The 23,398-nt window shown below is 34.7% G+C and overlaps 1 protein-coding gene across 12 annotated transcripts in view; it reads left to right on the top strand.

Annotated features, from left to right (window-relative positions):
• Positions 1-23,398, top strand: part of PPP3CB (protein phosphatase 3 catalytic subunit beta) — a 48,022-nt gene that overhangs the window by 18,005 nt on the left and 6,619 nt on the right. For 4 of the 12 annotated variants that reach the window (XR_014853228.1, XR_014853227.1, XM_085065514.1 and 1 more), the window contains exons 6-14: positions 3,718-3,857; positions 3,961-4,038; positions 4,138-4,232; positions 5,740-5,865; positions 7,785-7,862; positions 9,327-9,353; positions 12,432-12,516; positions 13,399-13,496; positions 22,894-22,952. Coding sequence is in view for 9 of the 12 variants with exons in the window: in XM_085065514.1 (XP_084921640.1) it covers positions 3,718-3,857; positions 3,961-4,038; positions 4,138-4,232; positions 5,740-5,865; positions 7,785-7,862; positions 9,327-9,353; positions 12,432-12,516; positions 13,399-13,496; positions 22,894-22,904 (738 nt within the window). In the remaining 3 variants the exon portion in view is untranslated. Of the gene's footprint in view, positions 1-3,717; positions 3,858-3,960; positions 4,039-4,137; positions 4,233-5,739; positions 5,866-7,784; positions 7,863-9,326; positions 9,354-12,431; positions 12,517-13,398; positions 13,497-17,366; positions 17,393-17,944; positions 18,011-18,973; positions 19,004-20,666; positions 22,369-22,893; positions 22,953-23,398 lie in introns of those variants that run through there. The other 8 variants (XM_085065510.1, XM_085065506.1, XR_014853226.1 and 5 more) reach the window with 7 other exon arrangements.

Genomic DNA, 23,398 nt, shown 5'->3' with positions numbered 1-23,398 from the left:
ACTAAACAGTGCTATTCTGACAATGCCTTAACACTTCTCACCGTACAGATAAAAAGAAGCACAGTCAAAGCTTTTTGGAAAGTAATGTAAAGAAAACATATTCTGAAAAAAACCTTTGGAACCCACTATCGTAACAAGATTGTGATTTGTTTTTCTGTTAGTCTTGCAGCTAATCAGGTTTCAAAGTGTCAAGTAAATTTAATTAAAAGGCAATTTTGTTGTCTTGGCCTGTACTTCCAGATGTGCTTCTGTAATGTTCAATGCTACATTAGGGTGAAATGTTTAAATGCATATATGAAAATCTGCATTGTATTTTGTTTTGATGAAAAATGTGTTTATGAATGTAAGGCAGTGTTATTAGAACTGCTCCTTGGGCCTTTTTTGTTTTTAAAGAATCATCTGGTAACTTGAAAAAGGCACTATTCATGGATTGGCAGCAGCTTCAATAGCTGCATTAGAGCTTGGCATGCACTGATATTTTAAATGTATTTAAATTAAATGAGTGATGTGAAACGCTCGTTTAATATCTAGGAAAAAATAATATACTTGGGGTACAAGTGTGGTGTGTGCAATTACATCTGTAAACAATCAAGACAATTGTATAATATTCCAAGCCTTCTGATTTATTAGCAGAAGTTCTTATTAAGGAGAGGTTTTTGCTGCAAGCATGTAATCATCTGGCATAAAAGGGAAATCACAGTTCTATAAATAGTGCACGAATCACCTAAGAAAAAAAGAAAAATTCTATGCAGGATGCAATTCTTCTGGATGAAGTCTTTCATCAGTATTGACATGCAGGAAGGTGATTAAACTACAGAATTTAAATTATTATTTTTGCTGTCATAAATTTACTTCCAGAAGAGGACATCTATCATGCTAGCCACAATAGTGAATCCTAACCAGAAAGGTTTTTGTAAGTGCTTCTTATTTCTGCCAAAATGGAAGTTTGTGGAACTTGCAGTGATCTGATTTTTATTCTCTGAGCATCACTTCCACAAATGTTCTGATTGTCTTGGTAAAGAGTGTGTCTTTCAGACACATGTCCATCAATTTAGAGATACTGTTTAGTTGATTTCGCTTACACTACCAAGACTTCTACTGAAACAAAATGCCAGGAATTGTGATTTTTAAGTCTAGCATTTTACAAAGAAGTATCCAGGTAAGATTATCGTGACTCTAAGAAAGAAAGACAAAGATTTTTTTTCCCTCATTTACAAGAGATGGTCATTCTTTTGTTTAGCTCTTGGTGATACTAGGACTTGGTCAGCAAATTGCCTTGAAATACATGGCGGCACTCCTGGGAATCTGTCTTTGTAACACCTTCCTTCCTTCCTTCCTTCCTGTGGCCTGCTGAAATTTCCTTCTTTTCAGTACTATGTGAGATGGCTGCCACTCTTCACTGGCCTTCATGTTGTTCTTTAAGCTTTATTAGGTGATAGTTCTCAGGAAAATTAGGGCAGATTAATTAAAACCAGTGTCTGGTGTGAAACTTCTGTGAAGGTCTTTTGCCTCAAAAGTAAATTTGTTTTAATTTTCTGTACCTTAATCTGCCTCTCAGGTTTTGGTACTTCTGAATTGGAACATCCACGTGAAGGTGTAGTTGTCCTGACTGCAGACTACCTAGAAAATAATTCAGATTTAAATATTTTACAGTATATTAAAGAATATACTGTTAAACTGCCTAGTTCTGTTTTAACATGAGGTGTATTGATTCTTATTCTTGAATAAAATTGTCTTTCTCGGTTACCTTAACCATATTTAGAAAAATGTTAAGCCAATTTGTATTGAGATTCTGTTTTGCCATAGTCAAAGTACATTCAGAAATAATTAATTGGTAACAAGTGTTTTGAATTGACTCGTGTCCTTTAACTTTCTTGCTGTGCCAATATCAAGAAACCCTTAAGCTGATTATTCTGATTTGATATATGCAGTCTGGGTTGAGTAGCTTGTGGTGACATTTCCTTAAATTTTGAGATGTCTTGAGAACCTGGCCAGTTAGTAGACTGTCTAGTGAAGTGATTTGGTGTGTTTGTAAGTATATTTATTTTTAACAAACTGAGCTTACTTCAGGAAATTGCTGCATTATTGTTTCAGTGCTATGAGAAATTAGTCTGGGAGGGAGGTGGTTTAATTGCAGGCAGCCAAAACTGTTTATTTCGAATGTGTCTATCCAGTTGGCCATAGTCATGAGGAGAATCCTGGAAGACTAAAGAAAAATTCTTAGAAATGTTTTGTAGACTTTCAGCCTTCTGTATTTCAGGAAACATCAATCAGCAAACAGTTGAAACTTCCTTGTGTGAGTGCCTCTGTTAGCTTCTGGACCCAAATTTATTGCTGGAGGTTTAGAAACTTGATGGTTTAATCTACAGAAATACAGGTACTTGCAGAAGTTGATGGACTGACTTCTTCAATCTGGAAGAAATACTCCATACCAGGTTTATCATCCAGTGTGGGAAATGTTAATCCACAGAATTTTTAATATTGAATAAATTCCAACAACAACTTCAGTTAATACCTGCCTTACCATTATCTGGCAGGAATTTGTAAAGATCTGGACCTCTCCACTTATGTTACAGGTGGCAGCCTCGGGAGCTCTGATTTTCCAGGGCATGAGAGAGCTTGGCACTACTGCTGGTTCCATATTTGAATGGATTCCTATGGACCGTTAGACTCAAATTCACCAGGTGCTCACCAAACCTCCCTTCAAGCCTGTCCTGAAGAGTTAAGTGTTCTCTAGTACCATCAAAGTCATCTTCTTTGGTATGGGAAGTGAAGTGAGATCAATGCACTGTCCATCAAAGAACTGTTCCTACATTTCTTGGATAAAATCATCTTGTGAACAAACTCCAGCTATATAAAGACCAAATAAAATTTACATTGAATCTGGGATATCTACTTTCATTTCTGGGACATCAGAGATTGATTGCCTGTAACTTACTTAAGCAGGGTATTTTCCTTTCACATTAACAAATGTGCTGTCCTCCTTACTCCTGCCCCTTTTGACTGTGGTTGCTAGGAAAGTTGCAGGCTGCTAAAACAGGTGTTTCAAGTGAAAATCAGTAAAGAAGCAGCAAGAGAGAAAATGCAGACATTTCCTAAAATGTGTATGGCCCATAACATCAGGGCTAGAGCTGAAAAGCTTGTATGAAAGAAATAAAAGACAGGTGTGCCAGTCGCATCTTCATTACATTATTGAATGATCCATTATGGAGATGGGTGCTTCAGGGTGCTTTGTTTTTCTTTTCTTGGTTTAGATTTTTAGGGGGTTTTTTGCAATACATATTTAGTCTCTTCTAGTTGGTGCTAATTATTCATGCTTTTCTTTTATAATTCCTGTGTTCTGTACTGTTTCTCTTTGCTAATTCCTGGTAGTGTCTCCAGATTGGTAGATGTGGCATGTGCATGAAAAAGGACCATTTTGTTCCTTGTCTGTATCTTGATCTTGTATTCACATATCCATCAGTCTGGAAGTTATCTCCCTTCTTTTTACAACTAATAAATTTTATTGCTCTTAACAGGTTTGGTTCTTTTGGCATGCCTCTGCCTTATTTCATGAGGAGGAGAGGAAAAACTATACAGAAACTACTTCTCCTTGATGTGGCTGGGTTTTATTCTAAAAATACTTGGTATTGATGGATATGTAGGTTAAGAAACATGTAAAAGTTACTAATTTAATATTTAAAGAGGCTTTGTGCTGTTGCCTTTCTTTCTAAACAGTTAGATAGATTCAAAGAGCCTCCAGCGTTTGGACCAATGTGTGACTTACTGTGGTCAGATCCTTCAGAAGATTTTGGAAATGAAAATTCACCAGAGCATTTCAGTCATAATACAGTCAGAGGATGCTCATACTTTTATAGGTGAGAGTATGCTATGGTTTAGCTGAATGTTATGTTTTAATATTGACTCTTCCTGCATATTTTAAGAGAGTATCTTTTACTCATAATTGTTTTCATTTCACAGCTATCCAGCAGTTTGTGAATTTTTGCAAAATAATAATTTGTTGTCAATCATTAGAGCACATGAAGCACAAGATGCAGGGTGAGTACTGTGTGTCTTTCAAGGAAGTATTCACAGTGTAAAATGAAAATTAATTGCCTATTTGCTGTAAGATGTAATATAATTTGTTTGGTTTTGCAGTTATAGAATGTACAGGAAAAGTCAAACTACAGGGTTCCCATCATTAATAACAATTTTTTCAGCACCTAATTACCTGGATGTCTACAATAATAAAGGTAAGAACTTGTTATTAGTAATTGTATGTAATAATAAAATGAAATTGTCTAACTAGATAATCTAATATCAACAGCCATTTGCCAGTTAAGAAACTAAAGGACAAAAAAAAAAATCTATTAATGGAAGTTATAAAGAAGAGCCATAAATAGCAACCTCCTATAAGAGGAATACCTTGAAGCGTAAGTGTGGGCAAAGGTTTCCTTTGTGAAAGTTGTTGCTGTTCAGTACTTACGATTGTATCAACTGGTGTTGCCCAGTCAGGCAAGGTTTCCCTGTGCTATGAGCTTTCACTCCTCTGGTTGTCTTTAGTGGGCAGGGAAGGTGATTCATGCTGTGTGTTGTGGCACCTGAGAGTCTTAATTGCCATGATAATTCCCGTAGTGGCCATATATGGGAAATCAAGAAAGAGCAAGTAGTGACCAAATACTGATCGCCATTGGAATTATTAAGGAGGTGTAAAACAAGGAATCCATTTTTGTCCATCTTCTGCTAAGATAGAGTTGAACAGGAGAAGCAGGTTTAATAGTGTGGAGAAAGATTTACAAGTCAGAATTACAGAGAAGAGCTTGCTATGAATTAGTATTATTCATAGATGAGAATAAAGTTCAACAACAGAAATTAAAAATAAAGCTTGCTGAAATTTAATTATGGTGTTAAAGGAAGGAATTTCAAGTATGTGATGAATGAATGATCTCCAAATGTTCAAACAGTGTTCCCTTGAAACCAACACCTTTTTTCTATTAAATACACTGCATTTTCTTCCACCCACTTTGAAGAACCACCCCCAGCCCATACCACTTCTGTAGGGTGAATAACTGTAAACAGGAAAAGATGAGCTGTTGTTACTTGCACTGATTGCAAAGTAAAGGGGAAGTAAAAATATCTTCAACTGGCTTTTTACATTTTTTCACTATCTCTATGGATACTGTGTTCATAGAACCCTTTTTCACATGAGCTATTCCCAGTCTCATGCAAGTGTAAGTATGGAAAAGTGCAGTCAACTGCTTGTTTAGCTTTAGAATGCTTCTGTTTTTCTGTCTTTTTTCTTTATGCTTCCTCTTTTTCCTCTTAGGGAAGAGGGAAAAGAGGAAGTATATGTGTCTTCCAATGTTATATGCAGGCTTATAGCATGGGAAGACACATATGAGGAATAAAACCTGAATTTGCGTATACAGAATATACTGCTATTCTGAGTTAGAATTTTGTTAAAGTTACTGAAATTATACCTTTTCAGGACTTCTAAAAATCTTTATTCATTGTAGACATAGAATAGTACAGACCTATACTGACATGTAACAGAACCTTAAAGTGTAACTTATGCAGTAAAAATCCAAAGTTCTCCATTAGTTATCTTGTCTGTAAATACTGGGAAAGAAAGAGAATGGAATACCTCAGGGATTATTTTGTCTATAGTATAAATAGAACCTAAACCAAGCCTGTAACTTTACATTTGTGGTACTCAAAGGTTTTAAACATTCTTTTCAAAATGTCTGAATTTCATTTTAGCTGCTGTATTAAAATATGAAAACAATGTGATGAATATTCGTCAGTTCAATTGTTCTCCTCATCCTTACTGGCTACCAAATTTTATGGATGTTTTCACATGGTCTTTGCCATTTGTTGGAGAGAAAGGTTAGTAGATGTTATGCATGAACTAATGTCTTTCCTATTTCTCCCAGATTGATGTTAGGAAGATTTTTATTTTTTTTAATATATTTTCCAGTGAGAGATTAATTGCAGTATTTTTGTGTTGTTTTCTTCACTTGTTTAAGTCAAAGTAGTTTGAACTAATATAGTGAAGATGTTAACAGAAATCATAGTTTCCATTGGGGATGTACGCCTGCATTGTTAAGTAGTATCTATGAACTGTATTTGAAGTTAATATTTGAATTGTTAATAGTCTACAAAATGCTAACTTATATATATGGTTAATCCTGTATAGTTATAGATAGAAAATTTATATTGAGATGTCTGTGTAAAATGTTAACTTTCCTATAGAGATATATCAGATTGACCTTCATTAAAGATAACTTTTTCAGTTATAATTTTTCTTGTAAAAAAGATAATTTAGCACAGATCCTCCTTTTTTTTTTCTTTTCCCTCTAGAGATGATAACTGAATCTAGGACACTGGGGCCCCAAGTAGTCCTCAGTTGACAAGCAACGAGGTTAGAGGCTATTTGGGTCTATTTAAAATCCTTCCATGACAGAGACTGCTCTTTTCATAAAAGGAGATCTGGAGAGCTCTTTAAATTTCTTTGAAAATTTCTTTTTAGTGTAGTTTAAATTTAATTCAAATAACATAAATTTAAATAAATGTAAATTAAATTTAAATTTCTTGCAGTTATATATTTATGGGCATAAAACCTTAGGATTTTAGATTTGCTTATGTTGTCTTTAGTAAGCAGTTAAATGCAAATAGTTTGGATACTTCTTACTGTGGTTAAACCCACTCAACAATTTTTTAATATTTAAATGAAAGGACCTGGCCTTTGAAAGGAGATTTTGTGTGTATCTCTCTTATCTGATGATGCAGTAGATAATATTTGCAACAGCAAAGGGTTGATACTGTGTATTTTGCTTTTGTTGTGTTGCTGGTAGTGACATCCACTGCTTATTTAATAGTGTTTGTGTTTCATTGCCCTGCCCTGTTGGGAGTCATGGCCCTTGTAGATAGCCTTGCTTCCACTTGTGATGCAGGATTCAGTGTCAGTATAGTCTGGTCTGCATTGATCAGATCAAAATCATAACAATTTGGTCGGGTTTTTTTTACGTTGCAGTAGAGAGTAACTCTTTCTCAAGAATGAAGAATACAGCCATAGCAGATAACACAGGGATTGTGTGAATTAGTAATGAATAAATGTAGGCAACGATTTACAGGGTTTTTAACCAGCTGGCTTTTGGATAGGTTTCTGAATAACTCTGTGTGGAGGAAAGTTTGAATATTTAAAGAACAAGTCTGATATATGTAGGAAAGATTGAGTGGCAGAATAAGAACATTCCTGAAGAAAAAAAATACACAAGCTTGTCTCAAAAAGCTTGTATCCGTTATGTTGATATATATAAGGGGAGTTTGAAAAGACAAACTCCCATATTCTAATATTTTTCTGCTTGAGTGCTTCTGCTAGATACCTGCAGGTGTCAGGAATAGAATAGCTTTTTCAATTTAAGCCTGATTACAAGCAGTCAAAATTTTTCATATTTAAGTAAAGTTTGCATAAAAACTAGTTCAAATATTTAACCTAACATAAAACTACTAATTTACAAGAAAAGTCTTCTTATCTAAAAGAACTCCTTGTAAGAGAGGAGTGTTCTTTGTGCTGTTTGACTATTTGGTTATATAATTTTTAGCTGCTTATTTTCCTGAGCTTTTTTAATTCTGTGACACTACACATCAAGAAAAACACTTATTTTGAAACCGTGTTACTGAGCAATGGCTATGGTGTGAGAAATTCATTCAGTAGAGTTGCTGGTGACTACCTGTATTTTGTGTGCATGGAAATATTTTAAATTCTACAGAGAATGAATTAAGGTTTATTTTTTCCTATGCAGTAACAGAAATGTTGGTGAATGTTTTGAGCATTTGCTCTGATGATGAGCTGATGACAGAGGGAGAAGATCAATTTGACGGTAGGGATTACTTTAAGATTCATAAGTCTTCTTAATGGTAATAACTTGTGAACAATAGTTTACTTAGACTGGCGTAATATTGCCTGGCATTTGAAGAAAACTGCCTTCAGATTTTTCTATAGAAAACAATGCTTTTGGTGGGGCAAAGAAGGGAATTGCATTTGTGTTAGTGATCAAGAAACAGTAATAGTAACCTTAGTAAATCTTTATATGTGATTTCTATGTAAAACAAAATTTTTGTGGGAAATTCTTCAAATGTCTTGGCACTTAAAATTTGAAATATACCAACTTTGCTAACATTTAGAAAAAATATAATACACCAAGTTTCTTAATGATTGCTCTTCAGTAAGAGTTGATATAGCTGAAAGTCAGATACAATATTTTTTGTGGCAAAGTACTATAAATAAAGTCTGAAATGCAAGTTTAAGTCTGGGTTTAAAGGACAACTTGCATATGTATGTTGTATTGTGTATTCATGTAATGAATTATAACATCTTTCTGTCTCTTAAACTATGATACAGTAGCTTGTTAAGAGGTGCTTGTAGCATGATGATTAAGAAGCAGCATTAACATGAAGACCTAGCATATGATACTTTGTTTTGCTGGGCTTTTTACAGAAGTGCTTGATGTCACACCTAAACATTTTTCAGACTTGCTTCATTTTATCCAATAACAGAACTGATCTGGTGAATTATTGTTGATGGGGGAGGAGGAAGGAAACTTTCAGCAGCTTTTGAGGAACGTGAAAGGATCAGTTATAAAGATATTAGAGACATGACCCTTTTCTTAACATTTGATAACTACTGTGTTCAAATTTGATAGCAGAATATTGTTGTGCTAAGCAGCGATGTGTTTTACATTGGAGTGCATTGGTTCTGAGCCACTTCAACTTTGCTACCATTTAGATGGTTGCCAGAAATGGGAAAACGTGGAAGAAGTCTCAAAAGTGATCTTGCAAACAGTCAATTCCTGGTTTTTATTCAAGTAATCCCGCTAAACTGAACATAAAGCAATTGCACCATGCAGGGTTAGTTGGTATTCTGAGGCATTAGGATTTATGTTTGCCAGAGTAGTTGGAGTCATCAGTTGATTGCATATGCCCTATGTGTAGTTGCATAATTTGAATTATTTTATTCTTCTGTCTCCTTTAACAATTTCTTTGCTTGATGCATCTCTCATGCCACCTAAGTACTGTCTATGCTTTGTCTTTCTGTGTGATTGGATTTTAACTGTTGACTTTCAAGCTTTCACTTGTTTATTGTCAAATTTTAAAATATACTCAACAATTCCACTTTTTATTTGATGAATGCATTTTTAAGTGTTGCAATTTTCCATTTTATTTTTATCACATTTCTTCTCCATTCCTTCTTTATTACCACTGCCAAGTTAAATATCGTTTTTTTTGTCTCACTCACCTTTTTCTCCATCGTTCACTTCCTTTTTTTCTGGACTCTCCATCTGAAGAGCGACTCATATATGGCAATAAAAAAGGTACAGACCAGACAGAGTAGGAATGTTTTGAAATATGATTTCACAGAACCTGACAGTATAAAATATTAATGAAAAAATACCTTTCTATTGAGAGATATTATGTAGTATTTTATGATTATTACCCATTTTAATGGGAATTTTATACAGACTTGTGTATTTTGGTATCAAAAGTCATATTTCAAGACATCTGTCTTTCTGTGCATGAATTTTTTCCTCCTTTCTTCATTCCTTTTTTTTGTAGAATTTCATTCTTTTACCTACTTCTAAAATTTTATCTTTGGTCCTGCATGTGTAGGGAGTTTTCAGTTGTCTGTCTTGCTCTTTAATACTTTCCTCATGACCTGTTTTCTTAAGGTTGTGCATGGAATGTGTTTATACAATGTTCCAAAACCTGGTTTGTGTAGTACACTTAGTCTTCTTAACTGAGATGTCAAAAAAAAGTACTTTTTGATTTTCTGCGCTGTTTGGAAGATGGCTGGATATTTACTAACTTAAATTCATGGTCTATCACCTGTTTTTCAGAAATCCCAGGGTAGATAGTTGTGTACAGAGAAATTCTTCTGGCTACTACTTGCCTAATAATCATTTTGTTCTTTGTATAAATTTGTTGGTTCCAGAGAATATTTCTAATGCTTGGCAATGCATTAGGTTATAGAGGTGTTTCCAGAAGTTCTGTTTGGGGCATAACAGAATCAGCGTTTCAGGATTTGTTTCCTGTGCAGGCATTGGGAATGGAAAATGGGGAAGTTCTTTGTCATATCTCCTGTAATTTAGGGTGTAATCAAGATATTATTCTGCAAGCAGATGCCTTCTTATTGTCTTCTCTAAGTAACCTGGATTCAATGGCCACATTAGTGCAGCACTGCATCCTGGAGTAATGCATTTGACCTTTTGCCTTGGCTGTGTTGCTTCTGGAGGACCAGGACAATGAGAGATCATCTTAGGAAAAAAAAAAAAAAACTAAACCAAACCAAAATAAACCAAACCAAAAAAAACCCAAAACCAACCAATGAACCAACAAAAAAACCCCCTAACAAACAAACAAAAAACTCACCAAAAACAAAAACAAAAAACCCAAACCAAACAAAAAACAAAACAAAAAAAAACCTCAGAAAACCAAAGCCCCAACAAACAAACAAACAAACTCCCCACAAACCAACCAAACACCAAAACTACCCCAAAGCAACCTTTCTCACTTTCAGGCCCAGAGACCTAGCACTGCTTGAAATCTTTCCAGCTGGCATGTTACAGCTTGGCATCAGTGAGGTCTGCAAATTGGTGTAGGTAGAAGGAAAACTGAGGAACTTGCAGAGAAATATTTGATGGCCCCCTCAGCCCTGGCCTTTTCACAAACTCTAAAAAGGTCCCCTTCTCATTCTGGATTCTCAAGTGGTTACTCAATAGTGTTCAAAGAGAGAAAGTAAAAACTTCTAGAACTTTAAAAATTAAAAGTTAAAAAAATTTCAAGGAAATTATTTTCAGTAAAAATTGAATGTTTCATACTATCCTATTGCAAGTTTTTCCTGAGCCACCTGTTTTGTCACTTTTTTAGTTTGATGTCTGTTAAAATTGTCTAAGAAAAACCAACTTTACTCAGCAGTTCCTGGCTTTTTCATTTTGTTTAAATGGACTGGCAGATACTGTCATACCCCAAGATTCTTTCATTGTGTTCATACAAAGGTTGTCTCTTTCCCCCTTTTTTTCTTTGTCATTACACCTTTTCTGTCTTTTGTGGTTTTGTTGTTGTTTGCCCTTATATGCTTTATCTTTTGTATTTTATTTGGTGTTCAAGGTGGGAAGTCTACCCACTTTTGTGCCACAGAAGGCCTTGTGTTCATGCAGCTGTGGTCTGAAAAGTGTGGCTGTTGTGCCTGAGTGTCTGTACCCTCATGGGGAAGCTTCTTCCACAGCTCCCTTTTTGAATGCAAGTAGGCGAATTGTTGGACGTGTGGCTCTTTCTCTCACTTCTGTGGCCCTCTCTTCTACATTCTTGCAATTTAGTTGGCAACTCCTTGTTGTGTACCTTTCTTCCAAGACTGAACAACACTGGTACCTGGAAGTTCTGGAATACCTAATAGAGCTGTCTGAGCTGGTTCACTCTTAGTCCCCTGTGGTTCAATTCACAGTATGATGAGTTACTCTTACCTTAATGTGATTAATGCTCTCCTTCCCCAATGGCTGAGATGTAAGGATTTTCATTTTGTTATCTTCTCATCTGCCTCTGCAGTTTTAATGGAATTGAGGAGTTGGCAAAGGGAAAGTAAGATGAGGGGAAGGATTACTTACTTTTATACATTGAAGCAAACCAGCAACACTTAGTGTTGAAGAAATGTGCTACTGATTTCATGTCAAGGCAGGCAGAGGTGGCTCTCCTTCCCAGTCACCAGCCTACTTTCAGAATTTTGTCTTCACTTTTGTCTGTCAGAAGTGGTATCACTCTGCCATGTGGAATATGCACTATTTACTCCAGATCTTTGGTATTTTTAATATCTGCAAATGATGCAAACCTAAGGTGATGTGGAACACAAGCTTAAGTGGCAAGAAAGGTACCACTGCAATTTTTTGTTTCTTTTATTTTCAGGGGCAGTTTCTATGCGGCTCTGTTTCGGGTGGCTGAAATAAAAACAAGGAAACCACTGTTTTTTCTTGAACAGCTGTGTAACAATTAGAAAATCTGAAATTCTTTGGCTTTAGTATCTCTTTGGCTTCTATGTTGGGCTGCTTGCCTACATCTTGATATACACAGATGTCAGTACCAAGAATTTAAAGTGTAAAATTTAGGCAAATGAGTTATGATATTTAAAACACTGTAGTGGTGGTAGTTCTGATGCTTATTAGCTTTAGGAAATCACTGTGAACAATCTAGACTTTTTTGTGTGTGTTTTGTGGACACAGAGGTGGTGGTTTTGATGACATTCTGAAGCTCTAATTTGGTAATATTGTGCCCTTAAGTGTTTGGGCACTGACCTCCTGTGGAGAGTATTGAACTTAAACAGTTGTGTTAAATTTGATGCACTTTCAAACTATGACCTTCTAAATACTCATGACCTTGAGACTATTTTCTTATTCTATTGAAAGTAGGTACAGCTGCCGCACGGAAAGAAATTATCAGAAACAAAATTCGTGCAATTGGCAAGATGGCAAGAGTCTTCTCTGTTCTCAGGTACTTGCATGATTTCTGCATTGCTAAACCCCTGTTATGTATGTAAGGTAAACATCTGTTTCAGGATTATGAATGCCAGACATTTTTCAGGGAGATCATTGTGCATCAGAATCTTGTTTGGCATATTGGTGCACGCTGTTGATACTGAAATTTTTGGTTAAAGAATAATTTTGAGTTATTTTTGAGACATGTTTCAAGAAATTAGAAAATGTGATCATTAGTTGTTTGTCCAGCTGTTTACATGTTGTTTGTCCAGCTGTTAACTGGGTGTTTGAAAGACTGTACCAGATAGACTGAAATCAAGGGTGTAATGGAAGGCATCAGGACTGACTCCTACAATTTCTGACATACCAGAACTTTGAAGAGTAGAGGGGTTTTGTTTCCAGTTTTTGTTTGTTTCTTTTCAGCTATTTTAAAAATACCCCATCCTCTTTAAATCTAGAGATTTTATCATCATATTTACCCAAAATGTATAGTTTTTCCACAGACCATAATTGCTTAAATAGGGGTGTTTTTTTTAAGTTGTTATTTCCCAAAGTAGAGACATTTAAAATTGGGGGTTGTGTTATAGTACTGAGATATGTTCAGTACCTCATGAGGCATTCAGTGCTCATTTCAAAGCTAATGAACCTGCATGTGAATAATCGTTCAGAATTTGTTTTACAAGTAGCCAGCATTTATAACTCTAGGCAAAGGAAAGACTGGTATGGAATGGAATTATTTTCCCCTTTTAAATTGTTTGAATTTGAATTTACATTTGGTCTTGACATGCCTAAAGAACAGCAAAACTAGGCTCTCCCTTTCCCCATCCATTATTTTACTTCAATGCAAGTTTTCATGTGCAGATATTTACGGTTTTGTTGCTGGTTTTTTTTACACCAGGGAGGAGAGTGAAAGTGTGCTGACACTCAAGGGTTTGACTCCCACTGGAATGTTACCTAGTGGAGTGTTGGCTGGAGGACGACAGACCCTGCAAAGTGGTAATGATGTTATGCAACTTGCTGTGCCTCAGATGGACTGGGGCACATCTCACTCTTTTGCTAACACCACACATAATGCATGCAGGGAATTTCTTATGCTTTTCAGTTCTTGTCTCAGCGGCTGATACAAGCATAGTGTTATGTGTTAATCAGGCAATGTGAAATGGATACTTAACCAGGGTATAAAACTAAAAGCCAATTGGTTCAGCAGTGTCAGGCTATGTTTTTCAGACTTTGAGCTTCCTTAGTTCACAATTTTTCAGGGGAGTGACCTTACAGATCTCCTGTTGAGGCATTTGATCATTACAGATACAAAAATGGCAGTGTAATTTTGCATCATTACTTGTCTGTTCTCCATTAAAATGGTTTTATTATAGCCGTGTTGGTATTTCCATTGACAGTGTCAAATACTTGTTGATATTAATATTAACAGCTACAGACTGCATAGTTCCGTATTACACTCCATTGACAGATTGGAATGTGCTATGTTTTGTACCCTGGTAATTAATGCCAAAGTTTGTTCTCTATGTTGTTTGTCAAATGTTCTATGTATAATTGACCTCCCTGAATTGTCCTTGTAACATGCTGTTTCCTTCCTCTGCAGATGTAGCTGCTTTCTTAGATCTGTCTGTCTCTCTCTAGGTATAGATGTATGTCTGTATAAGTGTTAAAATTAAACCACTATCCCAGACACTTGTCTGTCTCTTGATGTAGAAGCAATGTTGTAGCACCTTGTTTTTGAGGTTTGCTGCATTTGCTGCTGCACATTGTCTGTGCATTTTGAACAATAATGTACTTGAAAAATATTCAGTCATTTGTTATAAAATCAGTTGAGAATAAAGGGATTGAATTTAAAACTTGTAAATAAATCAAAATAAAAGGGTGTTATTAAGTGTGCATATTTTTTTTTTTGCATGAAAATAAAAAGAACTCTATAAAAAATATACCTGTAATCTGGCTCATTGAATATTTTGTAAAATGTTTTTATTCTTTTTTTAGTTTGTTGAATCATTGGATTATATTTTTCACAAGGCCCTTTAATGATTAACTAGGATTAGGGAGAATACTGTGAGAATACTTGTACCAAGTGTACTAAAAGAATGAAGTCCATGTTTCTGTTCACAGTGGTGAATATACCAGCGGTGAACTGAAATATACCAGTCTGAAACTGGACTTCATATCAGCAGCACTCTTAACTTAGATTATTCAAAGACATTTTATTGGCCACCTTTGGGCTTTACTAGAAAGTATAAAACTTTTGTATGGGACCACTGAATTTTATAACTATTGAAAGATTGTGATATATGAATACCACTTTTTACACAATCTTATTTTCCAAGAGAAGCTGCTTTTCTCGTTTTGTGATTTAGACTGTTTATTTGAATTCCTTATATTTTCTATGTAGTTTTTTTAAAACCTTTCACTACATTTTCTATTAAACTATCAAAGCTGTTTCTAATAGCTTTGAAACACAAATGTCACATTTAAAATCATTTTTCAGTGGACATATAATGTCTACAAGTAAGTTTATATGTCCAGTGTATGTATGTGATTGTTTTGTGAATGTCTATAACAAGAAATGGTGTATGTTTCCTAATCCATTCAACTATTCCAAAAGCATATGTTCTAGCTTTAATTTTCATTGCTTAATAAGAAACTTTATTATGCTTAAAAAGTGAGTCTGCATTCCTCTCACTCATTTAACAAATTTTTATCCATGTTGCATTACAAATACCAGAGAGGATCAAACTGACTAGAAAATTTTTTTTACATAAAGTGTATGCTTTTCTACCATTACTGAAAATGCAGGACATTTGGGAAGTATGCAAAATTTGTTTTGGATTTTTGTGGGTGTGGGCTTTTCTTTGACTAGAACTTTTGATGGCAATATTCCTTGATTCACTACATTAATACACCTCATTTGTTTTAGGCATGTGGTTTGTTCAAAATAAATCATGCCAAATGTTAGTTATTAAACTGAAGTAACTTCTTTTTACTGATCAGCATGTTACTGTTTCAGTCTTAAAAGAGTAGTTTTCAAATTACAATGCTCAATTGCAAAGGCAGAAGTAAACCAAAAATAAAATCACACTTTGCTAACTGACAGTTTTCTAAGCCATTGTAATATCAGAGAATTTATATTCTTGAAAAAAATATAGTCACTGATAGTATGGTAGGATTTTTTACTACAAATATTTAATTACTCTTGAAAGTGTTTTGTACTGTGTTGATCAGTATACTATCAATAATTTAAACAAGTCTAGGCTTGCAAAAATAAAAGAACATAATATTAATTGAAGTAATTTTTTTATTCTGTTCTTTTGTTTGCTTGAAAATGCAAAGAATTCACCAGTATGCCATGTGTTTTCCTGGTTTTGGTCTTACAAATGCTCATTTTTCAATGGCACAATGAGGAAAGGTCTAGTTATGCTGGTGGCTATTAAACCTATAAGCAGCTTTTAAAGTTATAAGAAATTGGAGTGTAGATCTACATTTCTCTAGAGAGCTGGGCTAAAATTGTTTTACCAGGGCAGATAGATATATGCATTACATATATCTAGCTATATACACATATATGCAATTTTTGCATGTATGCCTGCTATAGCTCTTAATGTCAGTAACATATTACATACTGGGTCTTAGCAAATGCCACTGTTCTGTCAGGACATTGTTGAGTGCAGCTGCTGTGTTTTGTGAGCTGCTGGCCCTTCTCCTGCTCGTCCTTGGAGCAGCAGTGCCTGCTGGCTTTGCCATCCTGCACAGCAGTGCCAGGACAGATCCTCACTGCAGCTCAGAGCAGTGCAAGGGGGAATGGCAAAGGCAAACGGTAGCAAAGGGCTTAAACAAAGACAAGTCAGTTCAAAAACATCATTCTGGGAAAAAAATGCAAGCCTACATCCCATGGGAGAAGTTAACCTATGATTTTTTTTTCATGAATATGTGGACATATTTTTAAAAACCAATCATAGGTTACTTCTGTATAGCTTTAATGTATTAAGATAAAAACTTTGAGATATCAGGATAGGATAGGTTAGGATAAAACACTTTGTATATTTCTTACATTTCTTTTTAATGTAAATTTGTTTTATATTATTTTTATTGCTTGCATTATAGTAGCTGAAATATTAAAGACCATATTAAGTACTGTTATTTAAAATAACATTTCCTAGGGATTTATTCTTTGAACTGAATTCAGTACAGTGAGGTTCCAAACTGAGCCATCATCTGTTAAAAAATGACAAAACACCTAAATCTTTATTTAGCAACATACTAAACACATGTCTAAATTAAAAATTTTAAGTACTTCCATGGACATCCTAGTTGAACTACCTAAATACTTACCCTTCATTTCTGTGCCTGCTATTATTCAGAAAGAATAGTTTTTTGGGTTTATGTTGAGAATTGGCAAGGATTTTCCATCACATCCTTCCATTAAGTAAAACAAGGGGAGCTCTGAAATTAAGGATGGAAATGCCATTGAAACCTGTAGCTTAAAATCTGCTCTCAAGTGAGAATTTTCAGAGCAAAGACTTCAGGATTACCTGTTAATATGATCCAGTATTTACTTGAGGTTTATCAAAGTCTACAAAGACTAAAGTTTTAATTTAGATGTACCTGCCAAAGAGAATCCAACAAAATTATTTTCCAAATTGAATCTGTACAGGTTTTTTTAAGTGCTTGTATTTTCCAGTCAGTTTGTTCTTTTATATCAAGTTGAAAATTATCTTTTTCTTAACTGTGATATATTCCAAGGTCTTTTTGGAATAGTAGTACTACAAGTAGAGTGAACGGGGAGTAAATTTTGAAATTTGTTTTTATGACCAAGCTACATAATTTGCAGAGATAAATCAGTATTCGTGATCTTTTCAGGAAAAGATTGAAAACAAAGACTTCACAGGTAACAGGAAATGGTGGAAAGAGGTGGTTTTTTTACATAGTTTTGTATTTGTATGGCAAACTGATTATAGTATGAAAGTATGTATTTGGTGACTTTCTAAAACAATTCTTAAACTAATTTATTTTTAGAAATAGAGAAAGTTTCTTTCCTTTAAGGTAAACATAAAATCCCATCCGTTCAAGTGGCTTTTTTATTTAATTCTGGAGTTGCCCTTGTCTCTGTAGATTGAAGTGCAGAAATGTTTTAATTTTTTAAAATTTTTTGTTCCATGGAAAGTGCAGTATATGAAGTTCAACATGTTGCATTTCTCTTAAGTATTTCATGTTATTTTTGTAGCACTTAATGAAGGTATCCAATTTTTTTTAGACTATCTCAATGAAAATTAGCATCTTATGCAACAGTGAGCTTAAAGCATAGTGTAGGCAATTAATACATAACATAGTGTAGGCATAGTGTAGGTGATTGGTTTTGTTGGATAGGAAATGAGAAGTAATAAACTTAAATCTCTTTAAAGAATTCTATTCTGATCTAATGCCCTATTTTCTTATAGAGCTATTTTCCCCAGCACTTGCTTGAATACTCTGGTATGATTTTTTATGTATGAAGCACTACATAAGTAGGTTTACCACTGTGTAAGCTACTTTTTGTTAATATTTCTGAAATTGTGGTATTAGAGGCATGGCAAATAGTAGGGGAGGTAAAAAGTTGTTACCATCATTGACTTAGCTACAGTTCAGGTTGTAATAATAATAATAACCTTATGGTAAAGCTTTGCCTTCTAGAGCTAAAACTATAAGGAGAGATCTTCCACATAAGAAATCAGAGCAGATGTCATAGTTAATTAGTTAGAAAAACAGCTAGTGAGCTAGATTTTTTCATGTTCATATTAATTCACCCACTAAGACTATGTTAAATTCAGACCTCTTCCTGCTGTACACTTTGTTGTTGATTCAACTAAACAATTTACAAGACTTTGTATATATGACTTGCTAGATTTGTCTTTTATGGCTTAAATTTCGTGATTCAGTTCTCAGAGATGCCCATTTTAGCTTAAAATATTGTGAGAAATTGAAGTACTAGTTAAACTTGAGGGCACTAAAGATAAAGAGAAAAATAATTTCTTATGCTGTTAGTGTTATTTTTACAGTGTCCTTCCTGGTAATTTAATGATGCTCACTAATGCATTTTAATCTTCAGAAATAGTCTTAAATAGATTTTTAGTAATTTTTTAAACCGTACCACAACTTTAACATGAGTTGAAGTTTTCTCTTGCTGTCTTAAAAAAAAGCCAAAACAAAAGTCACAGTCAAAACTTACAGAAATGTATAGTTAATAATATCAGTTAATTAGTCTTACTTTGATAGAGTTTTAGTTAATAAATTGTATTAGTTAAAATTTAGGAAAAGTTTCACTTAGACTTAAAAACAACCCCCCAAAAACTTAATTGTCATTTTAACTAATTGTAATCTAATCTGGCGTAGCATACTATATTAAATTGATCATTGCCTTTTCTGCTATGCGATATTACACTCTTCATCTTTCTCATTCATTTTGCATGCATCTGCTCACTTCTGTACAGCCACTGTAGAGGCAATTGAGGCTGAAAAAGGTATGATCAGAGTCTTTGCCCTTGGCAGAGATCTGTGGTGTCTGGGAGGGATTTCAAAAGTACTCTGTGTGGGTGTGTTTTATTTTCAACTTGCACAAGCAGAGATGAATCAACTGCATTGATTCATCCATTTTACCTGTAACATTCATTTCTGACTTTAGGATGATGATTATCTTTAATATTTTAGGGAAATTCTTGGGGTTTTTTGGTCTCTTTTTGTTTGTTTTTTTACAAAATATGCTATAGGTTTTTGTATAATAGCATGTTGTGACATGTGGTGTTGTCTTGAAGTCCTTAAAAATAGAAGTGTTTAGTGTTTTTTTTCTGCATTCAACTGAAGTTTTAGTTTGATTGTGGGGAGGGGATGTTATATGTGGAAGGAGGATTGTTTATGCATGCCTTTTCTCATAGAATCTATTTAATGGCTTCGAATTTTTTTTTTAAACTTTTGGTGATATCTGGTAGTGCAAAATATATAACTTTTTTTTCTATAGATTTTGAATATAATTTATTGTTCAAATTTATTCCCAGTATTTATGAGACATATTAAATTCAATGGATTATGAGTGCTTCTGTGCTAAATAAGTTGTATATACATTATATATGTCCTCTATTAGTGGTATTGAGCAAAATGCCATCAAATTACTTGGTTCAGAGTATTCAACTTCAGATTTTTTCTTTTCAGAGAGACTTTAGTTTCTTTTTGCTCAGAATTCAATGAAGTTAATGACAAAGAACATAGCAGTTAAAAGAGCTGCCTTTGGGGTTTTTCAGCTTTAGTCGCAAAGCACCATTTAATGACTGTATTCTTTGTTTTTTTAATTAAGGAAGTCAGATCTCCAAATATATAAACAAGTGCCATAGTCTGTTCTCACACACACCTGCAAGAGGTCCTGTTGTTGTGAGTGGAAAGCTGTACTTAAATCTCCAAAGAATTACTTCATCCCAAAGACTTCAGTCTTATTATGTGGTCAGCCATTTTCAGGTGTAAATTCAACTACAGACCTCATTCATCAAAATAATCAGTAGCAAAATAGTACCTATTTTCTATACTTACTTTAAATACATCTGTATTTAAATGATACCATTCTTGAACCACAGTGCTAACTTGGTGATTGTGGTTGTGTCCATTTCCATCATCCACGTGATTAGCACAGTGTGAACCACATCCTGCAGTTTTGCCTGCATGAAAACTGCAGGATCAGGCCATGGGTGCGTGTGCAGGATGTAAATCTGCTACTACTTTTGTAACCCTTTGCTGCTTTGCCTCCACTGCACTTGCTGTGCTGCTTACATCTTGCAGACATCGCCCCGAAGAGAAGGGGGATGTTAAGATTAGCCCAATGAGCTGGGCAGCAGAAGCACAGCGGTGATAGCTGGCCCCACCAGGGACACGCAGAAGCAATCAAGTGGGCTTCAATCCCTTGATTCCTACTTGCAGAATATTTGCCATACTTTGTTCTTCTTGTAATGAACTGAAATCATGATTGCTGTGAACATTTCAGGAAAGCAGGTTAGAGAAGCTTTTAGCAATACAGTATGGCAGGGCCATAAGTTTCTTTGGCTGATTTCTTACCCTTTTTAAAACATCATTTGTTAGAAAAAGTATATGCTTTCAACTTATTTTTCCATTACTGACATATCAAATTTGCATTTTGTTAAGCAATACGAGGATTCTCTCCGCAACATAGAATCTGCAGTTTTGAAGAAGCAAAAGGTTTGGATAGGATCAATGAGAGAATGCCACCAAGAAAAGATACTCTTCAGCAAGATGGTATTAATACTATAAACACAACAAATGCCAATGGAAACAATGGAACTGGCAACAACAATGCACAGTGACCACATCACCTTCTGATTTACTCACTCATGTCCTGCCTGAGAATTCCTAGATTACTGCTTTTTGATGTGACAACAAATGAAATAGGGGGATCACTTGAAGTGACTACTTAATATGAGGTGGAAAACCATCTGACTTGATCCCACTGAAGAGAGACCATCATGCTTTTGAGACAACAGCCCCTCTCTTACACAGTGACCCAACCTCCTGAGAGTGTGTGCCTCACCCTTTTACACAAACATCCACCACTGGCTGCTGGAGCTTCAGAAGAGATCTGGGGGAAGAATTGGGCTGTTCTCACTAAAGCACACCTAGACTAGCATCTTATGCTTATCATTGTCAACACTTTTAAGTTTACAAATGGAATTTTTCTTTCAGTAGAGGTAGTTTGTTTGTTTGTTTGTTTGTTTTTTTAAATCAGACTTTCAAGTACAACCCTAAGAGCTAACTATTTATTAATGGACATCTGTTTCATGATATTTCATGTCTTTAAAATGATAGATTAGAATGGTCTTAAAATATCTGAGGCTGCAAAAACTGTATTTTAAATAACAGAAAAAATGCCAAAAAATTTCAGTTGGTCATTCTGTAAAATGCTGACCTCAGGTTTACTCCTTAGATGTTGCTAATTCTATATTGTATTCACTGTATTTTTTAGTTACAGCTTATCCGAAGATTTCTATGTAGGAATGTTTATTACTTGAACACAGATTTAAAAAAAATATTTAATTTAGAAACTTTTTTGCCCAGCTTTTTCAAGACTTTTCCCCACCTTGAATTTAAAAAAAAAATTATATATACTAATTTTAAAAGTAAGAAAAATATGGAAGTGTTAATTTTAAGGTACTTTTAATTGAACTTTGTACATTGTTTAAGTAAATTTTGATTCATATCAAGTCTGTAAAGCTTGGCATTGTATTTTGTGTATGCATGTTTTCATTTTGCAAATATTTAATATATAGACCTATGATGTACATCTATAGGTTACCTAGATGTTATGGGTACTTTTAGTTTATTGTGAGTATTACGGTTGCATAAATAGCTAATAATCACTGAGCTGAATAGCTGCAAGCTTTTTATTATTTTTAAATCTGTAAAGGAAACTGAACCTGTATTGGACATTTTGTTTAAGCAAAGCAGCGCGTAAGCAATTGCTCTGTTCAACTGCTAAGGCATTAGTGAAAGTGTAAACTTGAGACTGCATGTATTTTGGTATCTACAGGACTGCTTGGTTAAAATAAAAATTGAAGCCCTGTGCTAATTTGTTCACAAATAATGGACTGTACTGATTGCCAGTGTACTTTGTTATATATTTTGCCATTTGCTACATGTCCTCTCATTCCCTGGAACACAACTTGAAACTTATGTCACTAGAGTCCATCGTTTTTTTTTTTTTCTTTGTTTGCCATAAAGTACAATCTGTACATACCCCTAAGTTGGAAATTTTATGCATGTTCTGAACTATTCTGAAGTATTTTATAAACAGTAGCACACAATAAATTTTGTGCATGGGCTGCGGCTCCTATCACTGTGTATTGGTTTTATTTGGCATACATAGGTCTAATCTGACCTTGAAAATTGTTTAGAAATAGTCTTCAATATTTAAGCTATTAAGAAAAAAAATAGCATAAAGGGTCAGATTTAGCTTGCGGAAAACTAGTTGAATGTAAACACTAATTTAAATTTTATTCCTGCTGGGGTTTTTTTTGCTTTTGAGTTCTTTCTCAGAGATACTTTGTGTCTGATAAACCAGACATCCACTTTTGCTTTGTCCAAGCTTGTCAGAGCACAGTTAGTGGACTCTAGAAAGACTCTTAAGCACAGCTGTGTTTCATATGTTGGTTCAAACTACATTTGACTACTGAATTGTGTTGGGGCAGCTTTTTGGGCAGAGTGGGAGAACTGTTTTGACAGTCAGTACAGACACATGAATTAGCCTTTTGGCATATTCTTTTTAAACTAAGGACAGGCTGCTGAACAGGATGAGAATTAAGATAAGTGGCACACTGTTGGGAAGGGAGTTTTAATATTTGATTTTACTTTATTGCAGATGCATTCTAATTGGAAATTCTTCTCAGAGTTTGAGTGCAGAAGATGAAGTTTAAAATGGTAAGTTTTTTGGCTTTTTTATGAAGCACTCCCTTAGCTGCAAGCTGTACATTCTGCATATGGTGTTGTATTAGAGCAGAACAAATACCTTTTATGAATTACGACTGAAATTTTATGTGATGAACGTGATTATGGTACCTTTCTCCTTGTAAGTGCTAGTGGAAAATGTCTCAACCTCACAAGACAGTATTTGTCCTGATTTGATACTCAGATCTTGGTTGTGATGAGGATTCTCAGTAGCTGGAATTGTGTATATGAAGAAAATAAAGATACAGTCTTTGTGTGGAAAGACTTCATTGTAATGGGAGAAAACTGGTTCTGATACTTGTGTGGCAGTAAGTGCCCAGCAGCAATTATGTTCACTTCTGTGAGGATTCCCTTGCAGTATCCATTTTGCTGCTTTAAGGATTCCCTTGCAGTATCCATTGTCTGTAGTAGTTTTTGGC

Source organism: Lichenostomus cassidix, chromosome 6 (genome assembly GCF_008360975.1).
Source record: "Lichenostomus cassidix isolate B80296 chromosome 6, HeHo_3.0, whole genome shotgun sequence".
NCBI lineage: Eukaryota > Metazoa > Chordata > Aves > Passeriformes > Meliphagidae > Lichenostomus > Lichenostomus cassidix.
Note: the sequence above shows the minus strand (reverse complement) of the source record. Positions and strands in the feature narration are given on the sequence as shown.